Source organism: Ochotona princeps, chromosome 19 (assembly GCF_030435755.1).
Source record: "Ochotona princeps isolate mOchPri1 chromosome 19, mOchPri1.hap1, whole genome shotgun sequence".
In the NCBI taxonomy this organism is placed as follows: domain Eukaryota; kingdom Metazoa; phylum Chordata; class Mammalia; order Lagomorpha; family Ochotonidae; genus Ochotona; species Ochotona princeps.
In genome coordinates, this window is record NC_080850.1 from 30,015,411 (window position 1) to 30,042,604 (window position 27,194).

A 27,194-nucleotide genomic window follows, 5' to 3' on the forward strand; every position below is an offset into this window, starting at 1 on the left:
TCTGGCCACTGCAGCCATCTGGAGAATGAGCCAGCAGATGGAATCTCTGTCTCTCTTCTTTTTGTATCTCTGCCTTTCAAATAAAAATAAAGACCTAAAAAAAACCATCAAATTTTTAAAAATCTGATTATTTTGCAGTTTGAGGATTGTAGCTATTTTTAACTTTCCTTTACAATCTTCTATAATGTCTAAATTTTAAAGAAGATTTATTTTTATTGCAAAGTCAGATATACGGAGAGGAGGAGAAGCAGAGAGGAAAATTTTCTATCTGCTGATTCACTCTCCAAGTGGTTGCAACGGCTGGGGCTGAGCCAATTCAAAGTCAGGACCCAGGAGCTTTTTGCAGGTCTCCCACATGGGTGCAGGGTCCCAAGGTTTTGGGCCGCTCCTGACTGCTTTTCCAGGCCACAAGCAGTAAGCTGGATGGGAAGTAGGACCTCTGAGACATGAACTGATGCCCATATGGGATCCCAGCACATGCAAGGCGAGGACTGAAGCCACTAGGCTACCATGCCAGGCCCAATTTCTAAATTTTCTACAGTGAACATGCATTAGTGTTCTAACATGAAAATATCTGGAAAGTCACCTACACATGATTTCCAGTTGAGTGCTTGAAGAAAATTTTAGAGATGCCTAGATTTTCATTCCACTCATAGAAAATTATCTGAGAATAAGGCACAGGATTTGGGCAGATGAGAAAAAATTACCATAGAGCCATTATTTTTATGCAGATGTGGCAATCATTTGAAAGATCGATGAATGCGGGAGTTTTTATATTCCTAGCAGCTGCCACTAATCAGAGCTTGCTCCCGATGCAAATTACATCACCCTAAACTCTCAAGGCTGAGATCCCAGGTCCCAGCACAGCCAGCCCTTAGCAAGACTGGTTAGCTGGTTGTGATGGCAAATGAGTGCTGAGAGAATGGACTGGGTCCACAGATGAATCAAACAGCTCCATCCTGAACCGGAACCACAAACCACACTCCATCCAGCCCCTCTCATCCCATAGACACTAAGTTTGCTCTAGGAACCATCAGAGAAAGCCTGGATCCCTCATCTTTGTCATGAAACAACTCCACCCACATCTGCCTGAACATGGTGCAGCAATCATAAAGCATTTCTAGGCTTCCCAGAAGACTTGCTATCCCTTACCTGTCCGGGAGGGGCGCTCTCGGCACCCAGCACCTGCCTATAGAACGCGGGATCACAGCTCCGCAGCGTGTTTTGGCGACTGGCCAGAGGGCTTGCCGCCCCAGGTTTCTTCAGCAGCGGATCGCTGCGGCGCGAGTCTGTGGTCAGGTACATCTGATGATACAGGTGCGGTGGCATCATGCCTCCGCGCACTGCATCTGCATGCAAGGAGGTCCCTGGGGTGCGATACAGGGAGCTCACTGGGGCTCGGTAGAGGTCCCTAGACTGTTTCCACTTGTAAATTTTGAAGATGATCACGCCTAGCACCGTGACTGCAAACCCCACTGAGACCAGGATTAGGGAGAGGAGGAGATAGAAAGTGAGATTCTTATTTTGTTCCCGAGGGGCGGAGCCGGAAGGGAACTCTGCGCGGGCTTCAGGAGACTCTTCAGTTACTGACACGGTCAGCGTGGCAGTGGTGGACAATGACGGCTCCCCATTGTCCTTGATCAGGACTGTCAGAATCTGCCTGGGGAAATCTGTGTCCTGCACCGGGCGGGCAGTGCGGACCTGGCCCGTGTGCATGCCCACTGCAAAGAGGCTCTGGTTGGAGGCATCTAGCAGGCTGTAGGAGAGCCAGGCATTGTGCCCCGCATCGGGGTCCCAGCCCACCACCCGTGAGACCACATGGCCCATTGGGGAGCCCCGAGGCAGCATCTCCATGGAACTGTGGCCCAGACGGGGGTACAGGATCTGGGGGGCATTGTCATTGCGGTCCGTGACGTATATGTTCACGCTGATATTGGTGGCCAGCACTGGGCTGCCCCCGTCGCTGATGTGAGCTGTTAATTCGAACTCGCGCCGGTCCTCATAGTCCAGGGGCACCAGGGACGAGAGGACACCTGTGTCCCTGTTGATGGTGAAATAGCGGCCCACGAGGGTGCTGTCAGCTCCAGGCTGCTCCAAGAGGAAGAAGGACAGTCGTGAGTTCGGTGGGGCATCGGGGTCCCAGACACTCAGGTTGAGGATCGGAAGCCCCGGGGGGTTGTTCTCTTCCACATAAACATCATAGGAAGACTGCAAAGACTGTGGGGGATTGTCGTTGATGTCGGACACCTGGACCCGCACTGCGGTCACTGCGGATAGCGAGGGCACGCCCGCATCGCGTGCTGTGACACTGAGGTTGTACTCAGACACCGCCTCGCGGTCCAGGCCTGCACTGGTTTTTAGGGTGAAGTAATTCTTGAATGTCGAGGTCAGGCTGAAGGGAAGCCCTGGTGGAAGCTCGCAACTCACCAGCCCGTTATCACCAGCATCCAGGTCCGTCACACTGAGCAAAGCAATCACGGTCCCCAGGGGTGCGTCCTCGGGGACAGGGCTGTACACAGACGTGACCGTGATTTCTGGGGCGTTGTCGTTCACGTCCACCACCTCCACCAGCACTTTGCAGTGTGCGCCTTCCGGGTTGGCCCCTTGGTCCTTGGCCTGGATGTAAATCTCGTGCAGTTTTGTGTCTTCGAAGTCCAGGCGACCCTTGATTGTCAGCACCCCAGTCACCATGTCTAGAGCAAACAGCTCCCGGACGATGGCACGATTGTGGCTACCGAAGGAGTAAATGATGTCACCATTGGGGCCTTCATCCAGATCCGTGGCCAGGACTTGGACCACGCGAGTACCGGGGGGCGCATCCTCCAGGACGCGCGCCCGGTAGAGGGACTGATTGAAGGAAGGCGCATTGTCGTTGGCATCCAGCACTGTGATGAGAATGGGGAGGCTGGCGGAGCGAGCTGGGCTCCCTCCGTCCAAGGCCGTCAGCACCAGCTGGAGACTTGGCTCTCGCTCCCGGTCCAGGGCGCGCTCCAGGACCAGTTCCGCGTACTTGGTGCCGTCCTCCCGCGTCTGCACGCGAAGCGCAAAGTACTCGTTTCGGCTCAGTTCATAGGTTTGCAGAGAGTTACTGCCCACATCGGGATCATGCGCGCTCTCGAGCGGAAAGCGAGTCCCAGGCGCCATGGCCTCGCTAATCTCCAATTTCATCTCCCTCGTGGGGAAAGCGGGGTTGTTGTCGTTGATGTCCTGGATCACCACCTCGGCACTGAACAGCTCCAGTGGCTTCTCCACCACCAACTCCAGAGTTAGCGTGCAGGAAGGCAGTGTCCCGCACAGCTCCTCCCGATCCAGGCGGTCGCTCACCAACATCTCGCCCGTCTCCCAGTTCACCTCAAAGAACCTCCGGCTGGCCCCGGACACAACCCGGAGCCTGCGGGCCGACAGGCTGCCGAGGTCCAAATTAAGGTCCGCGACCACATTCCCCACGGAGAAGCCCTTCTCTCTTTCCTCCGGGATCTCATAGTGAATGACGGTGGAAGCTTTGCTGAAGGCGCCCAGGAGAAGCAGAACTCCCACCACTCTCCCAGTGCTTACCAGTCCGCTCCTCCAGGCCTCTGGGACCATCGCACTCAAGAGCAGTTCCAGATCCAGGGCGTCCCCGCGGTGTCGCTGAGAAACTTTCAGCCGCTTAGCGCTGGGGCGCTGGGCGCCGAGTCAGACATGGCTTTCTAGGTGCCGCTGATTTGCTCACAGGCTGTTCAGTCTCTGCCTCATCCCGGGGCGCCGAAAGGGGACGGGCCGGGGCCAGATCTCCAGCGTCTTCATTGGCCGACAGCGGCACACAGAGTCCCAGCCAATAACTGCACGAAGAATGCGCTAGCGCCGGGCTTTTGGAGCAGAGCGCGCGCCAGCTCAGGGAACTTCTCTTCCCTTTGGCGGTCTTCCGGAGCTCGCGGGCAAGGCGCGACTGCAGAGGAAACCCACCTGACCCCAGAGAGGAGGCGGAGCCGGCCACGCTGCAAGCCCCCCCACCCCAGCCCAATCAAGGTCCACCAAGAACTTTTCATCGCTTTTTTCGGAGATCAGATCAAACGGAAAAGTACCACTGAATCTGGTCGGCTGGCAGATGGGCCAGCGGCCAGACTGCCGTTTGTGAGGAGGCATTACTATGTCGTAGGAATTGTTGAGAATTCTTATTTTATCGTCTCCTAAGGAGGGTCTACGGTTCTCTGTCCCTTCCGCCGCAAAGCCAATCAACAAGAACCACTCTGGTTGAAGTCTACTAAGGAATTTACCATAAAACTCAAATTTTTATTTCTTTTAAAACAGGAGGCTTCTGTTTAGCTCTCCTTTCTTAAGAACCAGGGAGCCAAGTGGAATTTCCTGACCGTATGTTTCCCAGGGAACAAGATCTCAGCCAGCTGGAGTGTGAGCTTTTAAATGCCTCCCTTGATCCATCCTTTTCTCAAGATCTTGGGTTCACATGCTACAAGAAGCTGTGTTACTAATAAAGAAAACCCCCGCAGACAGAAAAGAGGAAAGGGAAAGAGAACACAGGCCTACTGAGTGTCCCGGACCGACGGCAACGGCAGCCGAGCTCCTGAGAGTCTTGGGAGAAACCCAAAGCTTTGAGTCACATAATACAGTTTTCTGCATCTGGGATTAGAGTCACCACAAAAAAGCAGTGATGGGGACAATGAGTAAGAGGGGGCAGGCATTGTGGAGCAGCTGACTGGGCTGCTGCTTGGATACTCACATGTCACATATGAGAGCTGGGTTTGGATCCCAGTTTCTCTTTGCAATCCAGCTTCCTGCTAATGAGACTCCCATGCAGTCAGAGGCTCCCAAAGCCCTGGACCGTCCTTACTGCCTTCCCAGCCCACAAGCAGGAAGCTGGATGGGAAAGAGGGCTGCCAGGATTAGAACTAGTGCCCATACGGGATCCTGGCGCATGCAAGGCGAGGACTTTAGCTGCTAGGCTACCACACCGGGCCCATTTTATTTTACTTTTTAGAGATTTATTTGAAAAGCAGAGTGACAGAGACGCGGGGATCTTTCATCTACTCATTCACTCCCCAAATGACCTTGATGACCTAGAGTCGGGCTAGGCATTAGCCAGGACCCTTGAAATTCTAGGCAATTCCCCCACATCGAGGGGCAGGATCCAAAGACCTTGGCATTATCTGCTACCTTCCCAGATTCATTAATAGGGAGCTGGAAAAGAAGTGGAGGAACTTGGACCCAAATTCGTGCTCTGACACTGGAGTCACAAGCTCTGGCTCAGCCTACTGAGCCGTTCTGATGGCCAGTTGAATCCCTTGTTGCCAAAGTGAGCACCTGATGCTTACTAACATAGACATCTTCTACTAATGGCATTGTGGACGCAACATACACTAAGTGAGACCCAGATGAATATCCTGGATCCCAGCTGTGGCTTGGCCCAGTCCTGGCCAGTGTGGCCATTGGGGGAGTGGACCAGCAGATGAAAAACTCGTCTCTCTTTCTCTGCTTCTGGTTTTCTCTCTTTGTAATCCTACCTTTCAAATAAACAAATAAATCTTTAACAAAAATATTTTAATAACAACAACAAAACCCAAAAATGCCCATACTTTTGTGTCACTCAAATCCGGAGGAGAATGAGGTATCAACAGAATTTTCCAATCTCTATTTTTCCTCTCTTCTGTATTTTCAAGATAGCCTCTGATCAACTCCATCCATCAAACACAATAATTGCCAAAATGTCAGTGACTGCATTACAGTAACCAAGAGTTAGGCCTCAATGTCAAAGACTTAGATTTCAGTACTGGATATTACAGTTAGTTACCATGTTACCATGAAACTTTTCTTTGTAAAGTGGAAATAAAAGTACTGGTTGGTATAACTAATGGCTCACAATCACTTTTGAAATATTTGAATAGCTTTATTCTTACCATATAGCTAACTTATATGATTGGAGGATTTCTAGAAATTTGTAGTCCTGTGACCAAGCCCACAATGTAGTTTTAGACTTCCATCACCCTCAATCCTGTCTATTTTCAATCTTGCTCCTGTTTTCAGTTCCAGGCATTCACTGATCCACTTTCTATCTAGGTGGTTTTTGTTTTTTATAGAACTTACATCATCAAAGGGTTGAATTACATGTAATCTTTTGAATCTGTCTCCTTGTATTCAGTGTCAAGCCCAGCTCTTGACTTCACCCTCAAGTCTGCTCCTTCTCCAACCCTACTCATTGGGAAAGCAATACTGTCATTTTTTTTTACATCTTTTCTATCCCTACATTCAATTCATTACTGATCCACACCAATGGTTCTACCTCCAAAATATGTCTGGAAATTACTGATGACTTTCCTGTCTTCTGTCACAAACTGAGCCAAAGCCATCACAGCTACTGTCATAGCTTGCTCACTGGTATTCTTACTTCCCTTTTTTGCTTTCCCTAAATCCACCTCACATATGATAAATAGAGCATATTTCTTTTTTAAAAATTTTATTTTCTTGTAAAGGCAGATTTACAAAGAGCAGAGACAGAAAAGAAGATCTTCTGTACATTGTGGCTACTCCCAAAGTAGCCACAGTGGCTGGAGTTGAGCAAATCCAAAACCAGGAGCCAGGAGCTTCTTTGGGTCTCCCATGTGGATGCAGGGTCCCAGTGTTTTGGGTCATCCTCTGGCTTTCCTATGCTATTAGCATGGAGCTGGATGATAAGTGGAACAGCTGAGACAGGAACCAGTACTTATATGGGATCAGAGCACATGCAAGGCGAGGATTTAGACACTGAGCCATTGTTTCAGGCTTAGGAGCAACTTTCAACCATGTATGTTAGACTAACTACCATCCTTGTTAAACGCAGTAACCAATAAACATAGTACTGGGGCTGGTTATATATATGATTTGTGCACTAGTGTCAAACAGAACCCAGGAATTTTTTTGTTAAAAAAAAAAAAGAAGCAAAGAATTTCAAGGTAGTGGGCCTGGTGTGATGATTCAATGACTAAATTCTCACCTTGCAAGGACTGGGACCCCATATGGGTATCAGTTCATGTCCTGGCTGCTCCACTTCCCATCCAGCTCCTTGCTTGGTGCATAGGAAAGTAGTGGAGAATGGCCCAAATCCTTGGGACTCTGTATCTGTGTGGGAGACCCAGAGGAAGCTCCTGGCTTCAGTTGGGCTCAATTCTGGCTATTGAAGCCATTTGGGGAGTGAACCAGCAGATTGGAGATCTTTTTCTCTGACTCTTTAAAAATCTAAAATATAGGGCCCAGCAGCATGGCCTAGTGGCTAAAGTCCTCACCTTGCACGCGCCAGGATCCCATATGGGCATCGTTTCTAATCCCGGCGGCCCCACTTCCCATCCAGCTCCCTGCTTGTGGCCTGGGAAAGCAGTTGAGGGCGGCCTAAGGCTTTGGGACCCTGCACCTGCGTGGGAGACCCAGAAGAGGTTCCTGGTTCCTGGCTTCGGATCGGCACAGCACCGGCCATTGCGCTCACTTGGGGAGTGAATCATTGGATGGAAGATCTTCCTCTCTGTCTCTCCTCCTCTGTGTATATCTGACTTTGTAATAAAATAAATAAATCTTTAAAAAAAAGTGTAAGAACTAAAAAGCAGTGATTTCAGAAGTCACAGGCTGAAGGGGAAAAATGTCCTTCCCTCTTCCATTTGAATGCTATTCTTTTCCTATTTTGATTATATTAATATGTTTTTGTTTAACATATTAAAAAGCTTCATGTGTCAGGGAACTACTTGTCAAAATATTAGTAAATCTGTCTACATGGGAATATCCTGTTACAAGGCAGATGTTCGGCCTGGCAATTAAGCACTGTTGGGACTCCCATGTCCACAGCAGAGTGCCTCCAGTTCCAGCTCTGTTCCTGCCTCCAGCTTGCTAACGTGCACCCTGGGAGGCAGCAGAAATGGTTCAAGCCATTGGGTCCCTGCCATTTCTGTGGGAGATGTAGGTCGGGTTCCTGACTCACGGCTCTCAGCCCAGGGCCAGCCTCAGTCATCTTGTGTATCTGCGGAGTTAACCAGCAGATAGGAGCCCTCTCTCTTCCTCTTTCTCTCTGTCCTCAAATTAATAATTTAAAAGATTAATCTATTACTTATTGGAAAGGCAGAATGACAGAGAGAGGAAGAGCGAGATCATCTATCTACTGAATCATTCCCCAAATGGCCACAATGGCTGGAGCCAGGCCAGGATGAAACCAGAAGCCTGGCATTGCATCTGAGTCTCCTACCGGAGTGTCAGGAATCAGAGGCCCGGGCACTTGGGCCATCATCCATTGCTTTCCCAGGTCTGTCAGCAGGAGGCTGTATCACTAGGACTGGAACTGGTGCTTCAATATGGAATGCTGGCATTTAAGGCGCAGCTTAACCTACTGTACCACAAGGTTCTTCACTTGTGGCTCTTGCCTGACCTGGCTGAGATTCAAGACGTTGAAGCCATCTGGGGAGTGAACCAGCAGATAAAAGATCTCTCTTTCTGACTTTCCTTCTCTCTGTAACTCTGCCTTCCAAATAAAATAAATACACCTTTTAAACACACACATACACAAACCTAAAATGCTTCCTTCCAGGAAAGAAAATCTTTCAAGAGACCTAAATTTCTAAATTTTCCTCAGAAATAGATTTTTTTTTTCAGTTTTGCCCCACTATGATGCTATTAGTTATTCTCTACAATATTACTAGTCTTCACCAAATGGCTTAACAGTTTACTGTTTTCTAAATGAAATCATTCATTTTACTATAGACTGGTAACTTCAAGGAAGAAAGAAGCATTGCTCTGATTATTAAGACCTTCTGGCACCATACAAATTTAGTACAATCATGGAACTGGTGAAAACGCTAGAATATTTAACCTTATTAATCACTTTGATTGGAAAAGTTGCTTTGTGAATCTCGAGTAAATATGTTATTTCATATCACTGGTTTAAAACTGAGATTTTGCATTGGGACAACTGCATCGCGACTTGAAAAAAAGAGGTAAAATTAGATCAGTGCCTTAAGCTTATGAGTAAGAGGTACAATTAGATCATACTTCAGCACACAGAAGAGTAAACTCTAAACAGATCAGGAATCTAAACGCAAAACTTAAAAGTGACACAAGTCCTAGCAAAAAAACATTGATGAATGTTTTTCTTTTTTTTTTTTCTTTTTTAATTTTTATTACAAAGTCAGATATACTGAGAGGAGGAGAGACAGAGAGGAAGTGGAGCTGCCGGGACCAGAACCAGTGGCCATATGGGATCAAGGCGAGGACCCTAGCCACCAGGCCACGCTGCCAAGCCCTTGATGAATGTTTTTCTAACTGAGGTGGCAGGGAAATACTTTGGAACTATGACCTAAAGTTAGCTATAATAAAGAAAAAGACTGATTGGCTGGATCAAATATAAATAAACGGAAAAATAATTGCAATGTGAACTTACGTCATAAGCACATGACATAATGGGAGAAAATATTTGCAACTTGTATTTTTGACAAAGTGTTAAAATCCCTAGTACATAAGTAACTTACAAATTGAGGACAAAAACATTAAAAAAAATCTAATAGAAAAGTGAACATAAGACATGACCACATAATTCAACAAAAGATATGAACTGGCTCTTAAGCATATGAAAAGCTACTTAACCTTATCGCAATAAGAGAGAAATTCTAATTCAAACTATTTTGAGATCTCTTTTAATTCATCTTTTATTCATCAGATTGGCAAAAATTAAAAAGCTTGACAACAATCTCTGTGGAAAAGTCTACAAGACATTAGGCCTCCTCACGCATTTTTTAGGGATGCAAAGTGACACAAGTTGTATGGAGGAAACTAGTCATGCCCGCCAAAACTTCTTACACATATACTCTGATTCACATAAGCATTTACCATATGGTCTAGCAATCATACTATTAGGAAGTTACCATAAATATACACCTCAAAAAATATATATATACAGCAGGTTATTCGTTAAAGCATTACTTATAATTGCTAAAATATGGAAACTATTTCAGTAGCAAAGTATATGTTGCTTGAACAGATCATGTAATGCGCATTTTACAAAGAATTTTTATGAAGTTGTTTAAAACAAGAAATGGGGCAACCATTTGGCACAGAGGATAAGCCATGGCTTACGTAGTATGTATGCATCTTATTTCAGAATTCCTGGGATCAAATTCTTTTTTTTTTTTAAAGATTTATTTATTTTTATTGAAAGGTGGATATACAGAGAGGAGGAGAGACAGAGAGGAAGATCCTCCGTCCACTACTTCACTCTCCAAGTGACTGCAATGGCTGGGGCTGAGCCAATCCGAAGCCAGGAGCCAGGAGCTCTTCCAAGTCTCCCACACGGGTGCAGGGTCCCAAGGCTTTGGGCCATCCTCTACTGTTTTCCCAGGCCACAAGCAGGGAGCTGGTTGGGAAGCAGGGCCGCCAGGATTAGAACCGGCGACCATATGGGATCCCGGGCATGCAAGGTGAGGACTTTAAGCACTAGGCTATTGCACCGGGCCCAGGATCAAATTCTGCTATGCCTATTGCTCCAGCTCCCTACTAATGTGCCTGGGAGGCAGTAGATAATGGGTCAAGTGCTTGAATCCCTGCTACCCACGTGGGAGAGCTACCTGGAGTTCCTGGTTCCTGGTTTTGGCATGGCCTAGCCCTGGATGTTGCTGACACTTGGGGAGCAAACCAGCAAACCAAAGAACTCCCTGTCTGTTGTTACGTCTTTCAAACAAGCTTTGAAAAAAGATTTACTTAACTGAGGGCCTGTTGCGATGGCTCGACTGGCTAAGCCTTCCCCTGCAAGTGCTGGGATCGTATTAGGGCTCTGGTTGTGTCCTGGCTGCTCTACATCCCATCTAGCTCCTTGCTTGTGGCCTGGGAAAGCAGTGGACTGCACCCATGTGGAAGACCCAGAAGAAGCTCCTGGTTCCTGGCTTTGGATTGGCTCAGCCCCAGCCGCTGTGTCCATTTGGAGAGAAGCAGTGGATGGAAGATCTTTTCCTTTGTCTCTCCTTCTGTCTATAAATGTCTGCCTTTCCAATAAAAGCAAATAGATATTTTTTTTTAAAAAAAGATTTACTTATCAGAAAGATTTACTTGCAGAGAGGAGGGTGTTTGAGAGAGAGAGAATCTTCCATGCACTGGTTTATCTTCCAAATGACCATAATAGACATGGCTAGGCCTGGGTGAAGCCGGGAACCTGGAAGTCCATTCAGGTATCCCATGTGTACAGGGACCTGAGTCCTCAGACATCAGATGCTGCTGTCCCAGATGCATTGGCAGGGAACTGGATTGTAAGAGGAGCAGCCAGAACTGAAACTGGCTCTCATATGGAATGCCAGTATTGTAGGTGTTGGCTTAATCTACTGGACCACAATGCTGGCCCCTCAGTAAGTCTCTAGTAAATGAATAAGCATTTAAACATTTAAGTTAAAAAATAAAGTTAAAAGAAAGTTTTGCTTCCAATCATTTGTTTAAAACAAGAAGTGGGCAGCCATTTGGCACAGAGGTATGCCTGTGCATACACTAGCCATACCATTATAAACATCTAGGGAACAGATTCAAATATGCAGGGAAATGCCAGTGGCTCAAAAGGCAGTGTCAGACTATAACCTAAGAGAAAAGGAAGATAAATGTGTGTATCCAAATTTGTTGTTGAGTAGCAACTTTCAGACCATGTGGCAGGAGAGGAGGGATACAGAAATAACACCACAGTCCTGTTCAGCTGAGGAACAGAGATCCGGGTCATGGGAGGCTGAGACAGAGTCCAGGCTGAGACAGGTACAACAGGGTCCTGAAGGGAATGGAGCTGTACTAGGAACTCCAAAAGGATGGACATGTGGTACAGCACAGTTCAATCCTGTTTGGGATGTCTGCATCCCTTAATCCAGCTTCCTGCTAGTGCACAGCCAGGGAGTTAGTAGATAATGACTCAAGTCCGTAGGTCCCTGATGCCCAGGTGGGAGATCTGGATGGAGATTGAGTTCCAGGCTTGTGGCTTTTATGTGGCTTATCCCAGGCTATTCAGGTCCCTGGAGGGTGAACCAGTGGGTGCAAGGACTATCTTTCTGCTTTTCAAATCAAATGAAAATAAATGCATTTTTAAAAAATGTAATAAAACCAGAGCTCCAGAGATCTGGATAGGAATCCCCTTGCACTTGGACAAGATTTAGACTGAACACGTATAGACTGGCATTGTTTGGAAGCAAACAACAAACTATCAAGAAGCTATTAGAAGAATTCTTGGGGGATGGTAAAACAGGACTGGAATATTTGTAAATTCTCTTCAGCCAGACTAAACAGACCCTGGCGAACTTTCAGTGCAATGCAAGTTTAGAATTTAGTAGAATTTTACTCTCTATTTATTTTAAAGATTGGTTTATTTATTTTGAAGATCAGAGTTACAGAAAGGGACACACACACACACACACACACACACACACAATCTTCCATTTGCTGGTTAATTTCCTCGGATGGCCACAAGAGCCAGGGATGAGTCAGGAGTCTCATCCAGGCCTCCCTTGCTGGTGGCAGGGGCTCTTGGGTCACCCTCTGCTGCTGTCCCAGGCATATTAGCAAGGAGCTGGATCAGAAGTGGAGCAGCAAGAATAGGAATCCCACCTGTATAGGATGCTAGCATTGCAGATGGTGGTTTGAGCTACTATGCCACAACGCTGGCCCAATTATTGGCAAACATCACCACAGACCTGTCTCAACAAACCACAGACCTATCTCAACAAAGCCTTGAAAAGGTCAATCTGATCTGTAAAACCGTCATCACCTTCCAAAACAAGCTCCAGTACTTCCTACAGAAAGCTAACAAGGGACAGGCGTTTGACCTAAGACATCCATGTTCTGTAGCAGAGTATCTGGGTTCAATATCTGCCTCTGGGCCTTGACTCCACTTTCCTGTGAATTTCAGTCTCTGGAAAGTCATGGCAATGGCCCTACTTTATAGTTCATGTCATTCACATGTGGGAGGCTTGGACTGAGTTCCTACCTCCCAGCATCAGCTCGTATGTAGATCATTGCCGGCATTCAAAGAGTGAATGCTGAATGGGAGGCCACTTTATATCTGTCTCTTTCTGCCTCTCCAAGAAAAAGATAAAGCATTTTCTTTTTAATTTTTGGAAAAAGAAGGTTAAGCATGTAGAAGAGTGGGTTAAGCTACCGCTTGCGACACCTGTGTTCCATATCAGAGTTACCGGTTAGAGTCCTGGTTATTCTGCTAATGTCCACCTTGGAAGGTAGCAGGTGATGGCTGAAGCACATGGGTCCCTGCCACCCATACGGGAGAGCTGAGTGGAATTTCAGGCCTGGCCCAGCCTCAAGTCTTGCAGATATTTGCAAAGTGAACTAGTGGATGGAAGATTTCTCTTTCTCTCTTTATTGTTATGCCTTTGAAATAAATATCTTTTGAAAGAAAGAAAAACCTTAATACTCAACAATGTAATATGTCTTCCATCCAATAAAAGCAATGATAAACATGCAAATCAGCAGGAAATTGAGACCTCAGACCAGTTCAGAACTCATCTCAAGGAAAGACAAAGGTGATAGGATTAGCAGACAAGAAATTTGAAGCACTACCAGAAATGTGCTCAAGGAGTTAAAGGAAAATAAGAAGGTAATGATGAGGGAGATGACAGAATCAACGAAAAATCCTAGAAGTGAAAAATATGTGAAATATATGGATGAACTTAGCAGCAGACCAGCCACTAGAAGGAAAAAAGATCACAAACTAAAGCCAGCAATAGAAACTGTTCAAATTGAAAAGTGTGGAGACAAAATCTTAGACAATGAACACAGCCTTAGGATGGACCTAAGAGAAATGGGAGTTTTATTACGGAGGAGGAGTGTGTGTGTCAGAAACAAGAGGATGAATCAATGACCCAAATAATAAATAATGAATGACCCCAAATTTCCCAAGCGTGAGGAAAATTACAAACCACAGAAGCAAGATGTCCCATAAACTCAAAGTAGGATAAATATGAGGAAAAGACACCAATATCATGATCCAATTGCTGAAACAACTGTCCTGTAGAAAAATGTAGAAGCAGCCAGAGGAAAAGAAATTGTAAATCCAGGAGGACATAGATAAGGAATTTGTAGATTTATCATCAACAAAACAAGGCAGAAGAGAGAGGACATCTTTAATGTGCTAAAAGAGGGGCCAGTGCCGTGGCATGGCAGGTTAAGTGACCACTTGCCATGCTGGCCTCCCATATCAGAATGCTGGTTTGAGTTCTAGCCACACTAGTTTCCCGCTGATGCATCTGAGAAAGCATTGGAAGACGGTCCAGGCACTTAGATCCCTGCCACCCATGTGGGGAGACCAGGAGGAAGTTCCTGGCTCTAGCTTGGTCCAGACCTGGCTTTAGCAGCCACTTGGAAAGCAAACCAGTGTGTGGAAGATCTCTCTTCCTCTGTCGCTCTGCCTTTCAAATAAATAAGTAAATGTAAATATTTAAAAGTACCGAAAGAAGAAATAAGTCAGCTTAGTCTCCTACATCCAGAAAAATTACCTTTCAAAAATAAAGATGAGGGCCCGGTGTGATAGCCTAGTGGCTAAAGTCCTCACCTTGCATGTACCGGGATCCCATATAGGTGCTGGTTCATGTCCCAGCTGCTCCACTTCCCATCCAGTTCCCTGCTTATGACCTGGGAAAGCAGTCGAGGACAGCCCAAGGCCTTAGGACCCTGCACCCGTATGGGAGACCTGGAAGAAGCTCCTGGCTCCTAGCTTCACATTGGCTCAACTCTGGCCATTGTGGGCACTTGGGCAGAAGATCTTTCTCTCTGAATCCTCTCTGTACACTTGATCATAGCCAAAAGGCCGGGAAGCGATCTGCTCCTCTCTGTAATTCTAACTTTCCAATTAAAATAAATGAATCTTTTAAAAAGAAGTTGTGGAAAAAGATTTACCTTGCAAACACTAATTAAAAATAAGCAGACTTTGCAATACTAGTGTGAGAAAAAAGTACGTCTTAGTGGCCTTCCTGGGATGTCCCATCCCATACTGGAGCACTTGGGTTCTTGTCCTGACTCTGTAAACAACTCCAACATAAAGGCCTCTATGCACGCTGGGAGGCAGTAGGACAGCTCAGTTACTTGGGTCCCTGACAGCCATATGGGGAAATCTGGATTGAGCTCCAGCTTCCTGACTGACTGTGACCAGCTTCAGTGGAGGATGGTTGGGAAGTGAACCAGTGGAGATCTACCTGTGTCTATTTTTCTTTGTCTCTTTGCCTTTTTAAAGATTTAGTTATTTATTGGAAAGGCAGAATTACAGAGAGTGAGAGGAGACACAGTGGGAGAAATCTCTCATTTGCTGGCTCACTCCGTAAATGGCCAGAGCTGGGCCCATCTGAAGCCGGAGCTTCTCCCAGGTCTCCCACGTGGGTGTGGGGGTCTGAGCAGTTGGGCCAGCCTATGTTGTTTTCCCAGACCATTAACAGGGAACCAGATTGGAAGAGGAGAAGCTGGGACTTTATCTGGCATCCATTTAAGATGCCGGCATTGCAGGTGGAGGCTTAACCTGTACCACCACAGCACTGGCCCATTTCTTTGCCTTCAAAAAAAAAAAAAAATTGAAACACAGACCATAGCACAAGGCACATTAGCAGGGATAAAGATATCTACCCACACAAAATTGCCAGGGACAGACAGGGAAATAACATAATGATAAAAAGGTCAATTCACTAAAAAGACATGCTAGTTAAACAACACAACTTCAAAATGCATGCAGCAGAAGCAGACAGGACAAAAAGATGAAATAGACAAATCCACTATTATAAGTGGAGACTTCAATGACTTGATGTTTAATAGAACTATTAAGGATGCATATAAGTAGAGGAAGTGAATAATTGCTGGAATGCTCTTGTGACAATTGATAGAACTACTAAGATGTGAAAGGGGCCCATGGCAGCACTATCAGAACCTGGCACTTACAGAGCATACCGCCCAACAATATAATACATATTCCTTTTACACTCACACAACATTCTGTTCAAATTTAGGGACAGAAAACAAAAGCTCAACAAATTTAGAAGAACTGGCACATCTAGAAATAAAAAGGAGTAAAATGATACAACACAGATGAATTTTTTAAAATGCATGTGAAAGAAAATGGAAACAAATTGCATACTGTATGCTTATATTTATATGAAATTTCTAGAAAAGGAAAAAACTACAGAGAGAGAAAGTATATCAGTGCTTGCTTGGGGATGAGAGAGGGAATTGGCTGGAAGCAGGCAGCGAGAAAGTCTTTGGAGCAGCGGACATGTTTGGAGACTAGACAGTGGAATAAATGCGTAAGTGCACAGATTTATGGAAGCTTGTTTAACTGTGCCCTTAGGTTAGTGAAGTCTAGGACAGGTGTTTGGTGCTGTGGTTAAGACACTGTTTGAGATATCCACATCCCCTCTTGGAGTGCCTAACCCTGCTCCCAATTCCATCTACCTGCTGATGCTGACTCTGGGAGGCAGCAGGTCCCTGCCACCCATGTTAGAGACTCAGCCTGAGTTCCTGGCTCCTGGCTTTGGTCTAGCCTAACCCTGTCTTGTTGTGGGCATTTGGAGAGTGAGCCAGCAAATGGAAGCTACTTCTATGTGTCTCTCCCTCTTAAATTTGTCACTTAGCTTTACAAATAATAAATATTTTCTTTTATTTTTTTTAAAGATTTATTTATTTTTATTACAAAGTCAGATATACACAGAGGAGGAGAGACAGAGAGGAAGATCTTCCGTCCGATGATTCACTCCCCAAGTGAGCGCAGCAGCCAACACTGAGCCGATCCAAAGCCAGGAATCAAGAATCTCCTCCGGGTCTCCCACACAGGTGCAGGGTCCCAAGGCTTTGGGCTGTCCTCGACTGCTTTCCCAGGCCACAAGCAGGGAGCTGGATGGGAAGTGGAGCTGCTGGGACTAGAACTGGTGCCCATATGGGATCCTGGCGCGTGCAAGGTGAGGACTTTAGCCGCTAGCCCACGCCGCCAGGCCCAAATATTTTCTTTTAAAAAAGGGGTTGTTTTATTTGGAAGGCAGAGTTACAGACAAAGAGAGAGAGGGTAAGATCTTCCATCCACTGGCTCACTCCCCCAAATGGCCACGAGGGCCAGGGCCAGGCCAGGCTGAAGCCAGGAACCAGGAGCACCTGCGGGGTTTCCTATGTGGGCAGCAGAACTAGGCATTTTGGTCATCTTTCATTGCTTTCCCAGACCATTGGCAGGGAGCTGAGCTGGAAGTGGAGTGAACCAGAGCCCATATGGGATGGCAGCATCACAGCTGGAGGCTTTACTTGTGGTGCTACAATTCAGAAAAAGAAATTAAAAAAATAAAAAGAAGAAAGTGAGAAAAGACATAAATAGACTTCTCAGTTAAGATATGTGATTGGAAAACAAGCATATGAAAAAATACTTGGCATTATGAGAGGGCCCAGCGGTGTGGCCTAGCGGCTAAAGTCCTTGCCTTGAACACCCTGGGATCCCATATGGGTGCCGGTTCTAATCCCGGCAGCTCCACTTCCCATCCAGCTCCCTGCTTGTGGCCTGGGAAAGCAGTTGAGGAGGGCCCAATGCATTGGGACCTTGCACCCACGTGGGAGACCCGGAAGAGGTTCCAGGTTCCCGGCTTCGGATCGGTGCGCACCGGCCGTTGCGGCTCACTTGGGGAGTGAATCATCGGATGGAAGATCTTCCTCTCTGTCTCTCCTCCTCTGTGTATATCTGGCTGTAACAAAATGAATAAATCTTTAAAAAAAAAAAAAGAGAAAAAAATTACAATGACAGATCACAAATCTATTAAAATGGATAAAATAAAAAAAAATAGTGGCAATACCAAACACTGGGGAGGATATGAGGAAATGGACTTTTTCATACACTGCTGGAGAAAATGCAAAAAGGTATAGTACCCTGGAGAAGGACTGGCAATTTCTTGTAAAACTAAACCCACACACTTGCCATTGGACAGCAGTTGCTCTCCTGGGCCAGATATGCCAGAGATATAACAACTTACATCACAGAAAGTTACAATGTTCACAGAGGCTTTATTTGTAACAATTCCAAACTAATAACAACCCAAATGTTTTCCAAAAGGGGATAGCTAAGCCAATTGTGATATCTCAATATAATGCGACACTACTAAATTAAAAAAAAAATAAACAAGTCTCTTGATATCTGAAGCAATTTTTGATAAATTTCGAGAGAATTATACTGCGATGGAAAAACTATCTAAAATATCATACAGTATTATTTATATAATTAAGAATATATATTTACAAATTTTGAGGATGGTGAACAGTTGAGTTGTCACCAGGCTAGGTAAGGTGTGGCATGAAGGAGTTCTTTGTAGTGTTGGAACATTCTGTGCTTGATTGTAGTAGTAGTTGCAGTGTGGTAAATTTATACAAAACTGCTCATATATATACATGCAAATGATTAAATGTAAAACTACTAAAATCAGAATGAAGCCAAAGCCTGCAGAAATATCAATTTGCTGCTTCTGATATTGTACTAGCATTGTAAGATGCTACACTTGGAGGAAGCTGGGAGGGAGATAAATGCAACCTCTTGGCACTATGCTTTGCAGTTTTCTGGTTTTCTATTATGATTTTTTTTTAAAAAAAGATTTACTTCATTTTTATTGGAAAGTCAGTTACACAGAGAGGAGAGACAGAAAGGAATATCTCCTGTCTGCTGATTCACTCCCCAAGAGACTGAAACGGCTGGAGCTCAGCTAATCCAAACGCAAGAACTTCTGGATCGCCCATGTGGGTGCAGGCTCCCAAGATTTTAGGCCATTCTCCACTGCTCTCCCAGGTCACAAGCAGGGAGCTGGATGAGAAGCGGGGCTGCTGGGACACGAATTGGCACCCATATGGCATCCTGGCACATGCAAGGCGAGGACTTTAGTTACTAGGCTACCATGCTGGGCCCCTTATTATCATTTAAAAATACAATTTAGGGCCCCGCAGTGTGGCCTAGTGGCTAAAGTCCTTGCCTTGAACACCCTGGGATCCCATATGGGTGCCGGTTCTAATCCCGGCAGCTCCACTTCCCATCCAGCTCCCTGCTTGTGGCCTGGGAAAGCAGTTGAGGAGGGCCCAATGCATTGGGTCCCTGCACCCGCGTGGGAGACCCGGAAGAGGTTCCTGGTTCCCGGCTTCGGATCGGCGCGCACTGGCCGTTGCGGCTCACTTGGGGAGTGAATCATCGGACGGAGGATCTTCCTCTCTGTCTCTCCTCCTCTGTGTATATCTGGCTGTAACAAAATGAATAAATCTTAAAAAAAATACAATTTAAAAAAAGTACAAGAACTTGTGGACACACGCTCATATATGAATATTAAAAAATAGCCAATAAAACTGAAGGGAACAAGAAAATAACCTGTATCTGTAGTTAGAATTTCAGTTACCCCTCATCAGTGACAGGACAAGTAGAAAAAGAATCAGTATGAAAAAGAAAAGACTGAATAACATGATCAACAAACTTGATCTAGGTGACAACTAAATGATACCACAACCACTCATAGCAGAATATATGGTTTTCAGGTATGTAAGGAACATTTGCCAAGCCAGAAATTTTACTGAACTGAGACTAGAAATAATATATATACTTGATTCACAATAAAATAAAACTAGGTCAAGACAAAAAAAAGTTTGGGTTAATCCTCAAACATTTGGAAATTGAACAACACATTTTAGAATAATCCATGGGCTGGGGAAGAAACTGCAAGGTATATTAGACAACATTTTAGACTGAATTATTATGGCATCAACACCCCAAGTCAGCTGGCTACAGCTAAAGTTCAGAGTAAAACTGATTTATGTGTGTGTTTATGTGAGTTAAACCCACATAAAGTAGTGGGAAATTATAAACTATAACCCTAAGAAGTTAGAAAAAGAAGGCAAATTAAACATAAAGCAGGTAGAAGGAGGAAAATGATAAATATGAGAGAGGAAATTAATGAAGCAAGCAAAGAACAGACAGACGGGTGCTCTGGTGCAGTCGATGAAGCTGCTGCCTGAGACACCCACGTCCTGTATCACAGTGCCTAGAATTGAGTTCTGCTATGCTTTTGATCCAACTTTCTGCAAATGTGCCTGGGAGGCAGCAGGTGATGGCTCAAGTACTTGGATCCCTATCACCCATCTGAGAGACCCAGGGAGACAGTAGTTGAAAGGTTTCTAGCTGTTTCTGTCTTTGTCTCTACACTTACCAAATAAACAAAAATAAAAAATAGTTTTTTAAAAATTAGCTATATTGAGAAAGTTAGGATATCATGATTAAATTGGGTATTTACCAAGTACAAGGTTGGGACCTGGCACGATGGGCCAGGTGCTAAATCCTCGCCTTGCATCTGCTAGGATCCCATATGGGTGCTGGTTTGTGTCCCAGCTGCTCCACTTCCCACCCAGATCCCTGCTTGTGGCCTGGTAAAACAGGAGGGGATGGCCTAAAGCCTTGGGATCCTGCACCTATGTGGGAGACCCAGAAGAAATTCCTGGCTCCTGGTTTTGGATTGGCTCAGCTCTAGCTATTGAGGCCACTTGAGAAGTGAATTAACAGAGAGAAGATTTTTCTCTCGGTCTCTATTTCTCTCTATAAATCTGCCTTTCCAATAAAAGTAAATAAAATCTTTAAAAATGTAGTATAAAATTTGCTAAATATTAAAAAAAATCAGGCTGTGAAATTTCCCATATTAAAAGAGCAACACAGAAAGGCAGTGTGACCATCTCAAGAGATGTAAAAAATCATTTGGCAAATTTTAACATTCATCCATTATAAAAGGTCTGAACTACAAATAGTGGAATTTCCTTAATTGGCTAAAAGGTATCTATGAATTTTAATCATATAAAGGGATTTTTTTTCACCCAGAAAAGATCAGAAACAAGGTAGGAAGATCTATTTTCATCATTTCTATTCAATTTTGTCCTGGAAGTCCCAGCCAACACAACCATCAAGTAAAAGAAATAAAAAACACACAAATTAGAAAGGAAGAAAACTGTTTTTAGTTGGAGAAAGCATGTTGGTGATTCCAGAAAGTCCTAACGAACTGACAAAAAAGCTGCTAGTCCATAAGAATAGCATTTGACCTAGAGTCAAAATAATAAGCCAATTTAGGGGACAGTATTGTGGCCTATCCATTATTGTTAAAGCCACTGCCTGCAACACTGGCATACTATATGGGCACCTGCTCATGTCCTAGCTACTCCACTTCTGATACAGCTTCCTGGAAATGGCCTGGGAAAAACAGCAGACAATGGCCCAAACGCCTGGGCCCTGCCACCTACCTGGGAGGCCTGGATGAAGCTCCTGGCACCTGACTTTGGCCTGGTCCAGCCCCAGCTGTTGCAGCCATCTGGGGACAAACCAGTGGATGGAAGATCCCCCCCTCTCTCAATTTATTAATGGCTCAGGATACAAGTCAATACATAAGAATTAGTTCTGTTTCCACAAACTAGTAATGATTAATTCAAAAATGAAAAAATTTTATTATTTAGAAAAATAGGATTAAATACTAAGTGCACATCTGTACACTGAAAAAATGTTGATAGAGAACTTTTAAGTAAATGAAGATACACTATGTTATGGATGGAAAATTTAGTAACATTAATTTTCCCAGATTAAGACTATAGATTCACTGCAATTTTGACCAATAACCAGAAGTCTTTCTGTCTTTGAAGAAGGTGACAACATAATTCCAAGATTCACATGAAAATTACAGGTTATACAATGGAAAAGACAATTTTAAAAAAAGAATAACAATCCAGCTCCCTCTTAATGGGCTGAAAAAAGCAGTGGAAGATGGCTGAAGTAGTTGGGCCCCTGGTACCAATGTGGGAGACCTGGATGAAGCTTCTAACTTTGGCCTGGTCCAGCCCTGGTGCTGGGAGTGAATAAATGGATGACGGATCTCTGTCTCTGACACTATTTCAAGCACATAAATAGACCTTTAAAAATAATACATACAGATAGCAATAAACACATAAAAATAAGCTGAATATCTTTAGTCTACAGAGAAACACAAGTTGCAACCAAATGAGACAGAATGTCCATTAAAATGTCTGCCTTTTAATATTTGACAATAGGTAGCACTGGTGAGATGTAAAAAAGTAGAGTTCTTTTTTATTATTTTTATTTAGAGTTTTAAAAATTTTACTTTTATTGGAAAGTCAGATATACAGAGAGGAGGAAAGAGAGAGAGGAAGACAGGGCTGGCCAACCCTTGCTTCCCACCTCCACTGAAATTTGATGAATTGAAATTGGGCCTCAATGCCAACTGGTTCCCCTAGATCTCAGTAAACGTTGGGTTTGGTTAAAAAAAAAAAAAAAAATGACAGACAGAGAGGAAGATATTCTGTCCATTGATTCACTCCCTAAGTGGCTGCAATGGCCAGAGCTGACCCAATCCACAGCCAGGAGCCAGGAGTTTCTTTCTGGTCTCCCACACGGGTTCAGGGTCCCAAGGTTTTGGGCTGTCCTCCACTGCTTTCCCAGGCCACAGGCATGGAGCTGGATGGGAAGTGGGGCTGCCGGGATTAGAACCAGTGTGCATATGGGATCCTGCTGCATGCAAGGCAAGGACTTCAGCTGTTAGGCTATGGCGCTGGGCCCTAGAAATAGAGTTTTTTTTATACACTGCCAATGGAGTTATAAAATGATTTTACCACTTTGAAAAATGCTGTTGTATCTCCTTATGATTTTACATGTGTATTTCTGGAGGAAAACGCTAAGACAGGAGCAAAACATACACACACACATACATATACTACTCAAACAATATGATCCAGGATTCCTGCTTTCAGATACTTATCCAAAAGTAAAACACATGTACCTGAAAAGAACTTGGCTATGACTGTTCATATCATCTTAATCCAGAATGGCACCAAACAGGGCACAATGCAAATACTGCTCATCAGCTGAATGGATAAACACAGTGTGATGTATCAGTGTGGTGTCTCACTGCTCAGCCATCAGAAGGAATGAGCTGAGGCAGGCATTTGGCCTGGCAGCTGCTAACACCAAAGGAGATGCCTGCATTCGATACCAGCTTCCTGGCACTGGAGATCCTGGGAGGAAGCAGGGAATGGCTCACAGTTGGGCCCCTGTCATCCATATGGGAGGCCTGACTGAGTTTCCAGCTGCAGGCTCCAGCCCTAAGCCCAGTCGTGGCTGCTGTATGGCTGTTACGGTCATTTGAGGAATCAATCAGAAGCTAGGAGCTCCCCTTTGCCTCATTTTTTGATTTTCAAATATATTTTTTTCTTTTTTTTTGTTTTTGGAGAAAATGCTGCAGGAGATTTTCAAATATATTTTAAAAGAGGAACAAATGACTGGTGCATGTAGTATGAATAAATTTCAAAGGCATGTTCAGCAAAAGAAGGCAGACATAGAAGCCTGTCTTTTATGGGAGCCTGTTGAGATGAGATTTGGGAAGAATTAATACTTATTTATAGTGACAGGAAGCAGATCTGTTGTTGCCTGGAACTAGGGACATGGGGAATCAATTGCAAAGCAGCCTGAGGGAATTTCTGAAGGTTATAGACATGTCCTATATGTTGGTGTGGTGGTGCTAATTACACAGATGGGAACAGTTGTCAAAAATTCACTTAGCAATATAATTTTTAAAGATCAATTTGACTGTATACAAATTATACTTTGGTAGAACTGAGAAAGCTTTTGAAAAATTATTTTGTTTATTTTAAAGGCTGAGAGAGACACATACATAAAGAAACAGAGACGGAGATTTCCCATTTACTGCTTCACCTCCTCCCTCAGTACTTTGAACAGCTGGGCTGGGCCAGACCAAAGCCAGGAGCCAAGCATCCAATCCGGGTCTCTCAGTGGACAGCAGGGACCCAATCACGTGACCCATCCCCTGCTGTTTCCTTGGATGCCCCCAAACAGAAAGATGGACCAAGCAGCAGAGTAAGGATGGGAACCCAGGCACTCTGACAACAGAATGAGGGCATCGCAGAGTCCATCTTAGCAACTGTGGCAGCAACTGCTCCATGCTAAGTTCTAAAATCACGAAGTGAATTCATGCAGCAGCATTCTCACTCGGCACAGTAACACTGGACTTCAGAAATGCTCACGCACGGTATGACTCTGCAAAGTGGTCTTAGTAATCAACAGGAACAACAATGGCTTTTCTGTGACCTTTAAAATTCTTTGTCAAAACAGTAAAAAATTTCTTACTCTTGGTTACAAAGTTGTATGAGAAAAAAAAACAGTAAGACTAACAGTTACTTAATACATTGTACTATAAAACTTTAATCTAGTGTCTAAAGGGAGGCAGGTATGGAGGACCTGGGTTCATGTCCTGGCCCCCACTCCAGCTTCTAGGTAATGTTCACTCTAAGAGATGCAGGTAACGACTCAAATGTTTGGGTCCCTGTGGTCACCCAGTATGTCCCTCCTTGAGTTCTCAGCCTCTGGCCTGGACCTTACTCAACCCTGGCTGTTGCAAGCATTTGGAAAGAGAGCTAGAGAAAGGAAGACCAAGATCTGTGTGCGTGTGTGTGTGTTCCTGTCCTTAAAATAAAAATAAATATATAACTTTAAAAATCGTGAGTTCACATTAATATCTCCACTTCAGGAACTTTGTGGCCTTTCCCTCCACCATCTTTACATTTTTGTTTTCTAACACTAAGAACCTTGGAGCCCAACATTACAATTACATTTGCTCTCATGTTCAATCCTGAAATATACAAAGAGCTTCAGAACTGCTACAGCCTTACCAATCACAAAAGAAGTCTACAGAGTACGAGTTTTACTTGTAATTGACTGTCTTTAAGCTGGGATAACACAGTAAAAATATTGTTTTCAAAAGTCACTTGTGGTATGGTATGCGATTCATTTGAAATGAACTTAAGTTTGTTTCTGCTGGATGTAATTTCAGATCATTTCCACATCCTTGTAATTAGCACTCTTTTTCAAATATGTAAAACATCAAGATAATCAAAGTAAAAAAAATTTAAGTGCATTCATAAAATTGTCATTCTTTCCTTAGTGCTTCTGCCTCATTCATGGCAAAAGCCCACCCCTGAACTCAGGATTTCAACGGTGTGTGTCTACAGATATGGATATGAGTGTGCCAAGACACAGCGACTGCCTGCCAGCAAGGAGCATAGAGCGCCTCAATCTTACTGCCTAAACACGACCCCCCACTAAGAAGCTGCAGGGGTTTTGGATGAATTACTGCAGTGGGGAATGTGGAGAATAAAATTACGATGTCCTTTATCAGAAAGAAAGGTTCAGGAAAATGATAGTTATGATGGTAAAAGGACACAGGGATGACATGGGAAGAGGCTGCTACTGGCAAAATCTGGAACAATTTGAGATTACAACATAAAACAGCAATTATGGGATATAACCTATGTAAGAAAACACAGGAACCATCCGTGAAGAAACAAAAGAGAAAGGAGAGCACCAGCCGTTAAGTGTGGAAGAAGTTACACTAATGGAGTTAGAAAGTCATCTTTCTTGATACAGGCATTAGATGCAGAGCTAACATGCTACTTGGGACACTTGCATCCCCCAGCAGAGTGCCTACGCTCGAGTGCTGGCTCTCCTCCTAATTCTAGCTTGCTACTGATGCAAACTCTGGGAGGTGACAGGTGATGGCTCAAGTACTTGGGTTCTTGACAACTGCCCTCCGTGGGGGATTCAGCTTGAGTTCAGGCTGGTCCAGCCCCCGCTCGTTATGGACATTTAGCGAGTGAACCACTGGATGGAAGGTCTGTTTGTCAATCTCTTTGTTTCACTTCCTTGCAAAATAAACAAATACGTGAATAAATAAGAAATCACCTATCACTGAATGTGGGCTAGACCACGCAACTTGGCTTCTAATGAATTGTACATAGCAAAAGTGATGATATGCCACTTTGGAAATTAGATTTACAAAAAGACTGACTTCTACCATGTTTGCTCCTGGATTCAGCCTACTGGGTGCAGCTAGCAGATGGATGCCTTTCAAATAAATACATAATCCAATAAATCTTTAAGTCAACAAATCTTTAAAAATAAAGTTTATAGCCTTTAAACATGTTAGTTTCAAATAAATAAAGCAAGGATGAGAACTATTTCAGACTAAAGACACATTGTTAAACACAGAATATGATCTTAGGCTTTAAAAATTACTATAAAGTGTAGTAAAATTTTAATATAGACTACAGATTAGCTAATCATATTGCATTGAAATACAACTGATTTTCAATACTGATTCATTGACTTAAAACAATGTTGTTTGGGCCCGGCGGCGTGGCCTAGCGGCTAAGGTCCTCGCCTTGAAAGCCCCGGGATCCCATATGGGCACCGGTTCTAATCCCGGCAGCTCCACTTCCCATCCAGCTCCCTGCTTGTGCCCTGGGAAAGCAGTCGAGGATAGCCCAATGCATTGGGACCCTGCACCCGTGTGGGAGACCTGGAAGAGGTTCCAGGTTCCCGGCATCGGATCGGTGCGCACCGGCCTGTTGCGGCTCACTTGGGGAGTGAATCATCGGACGGAAGATCTTCCTCTCTGTCTCTCCTCCTCTGTGTATATCTGGCTGTAACAAAATGAATAAATCTTAAAAAAAAACCACACACACAATGTTGTTTTCAGGAAATAGAACAAAGTGTTTAGGAATAGAGCATGATGTTCATAACTGAGTCTCCAGTGACCCACAAAGAGTGACAATGTGGAGCCAACACTGCGGTGCAGTGACTCAGCTGCCACCTGAGCTGCCCACATCCCATACTGGAGTGTCAGCCTGGGTCCTTGTGGCTCTGCTTCCCATCCAGCTGCCTGCTCCTGTGCCTGGGAAGGCAGCGGATCCTGGGCCACACAGCTGGATCCCTGACACTCAGGTGGGAGCCCATGATGGAGTTCCTGGCTCCCAGCTTTGGCCTGGCCCAGACCTGCTTGGTCATTTAGGAAGTGAAGCAGCAGATGGAAGATCTCGCTGTTTCTCCTTCTCTGTCATTCTGCCTTTTACTTGATCTTAGCCAAAAGGGAGAGAAGCAATGTGGCTCTGCCTTCCAGTAAAATATTTATTTGAAAGAATGACAGAGACAAGTGGAGGGAGAGAGGGGGAGAGAGAGAGAGGTATCTTCTATCTGCTGGTTCACTCCCCAAATGGCTACAATGGCCTGGGCTCATCTGAATCCAGGATCCAGGAGTTTCTCCTTGGTCACCCATGTGGGTGTAGGGACACTATGACTTGGGCCATCCTTTGCTGCTTTCCTGGGACATAAGCAAGAAGCGAGG

The 27,194-nt window shown here is 44.7% G+C and overlaps 1 protein-coding gene across 14 annotated transcripts in view; it reads right to left on the reverse strand.

The window, feature by feature from the left end:
- LOC101522188 (protocadherin gamma-C3) overlaps positions 1-27,194 on the reverse strand; it is a 179,420-nt gene that overhangs the window by 31,730 nt on the left and 120,496 nt on the right. Inside the window, exon 1 of one of the 14 annotated variants that reach the window (XM_058677440.1) lies at positions 1,153-3,837. The exons of the other annotated variants lie outside the window; for them this stretch is intronic. Within the exon in view, the coding sequence (XP_058533423.1) occupies positions 1,153-3,585 (2,433 nt within the window). The 5' untranslated portion in view covers positions 3,586-3,837. Of the gene's footprint in view, positions 1-1,152; positions 3,838-27,194 lie in introns of those variants that run through there. 14 annotated transcript variants of the gene reach the window in all.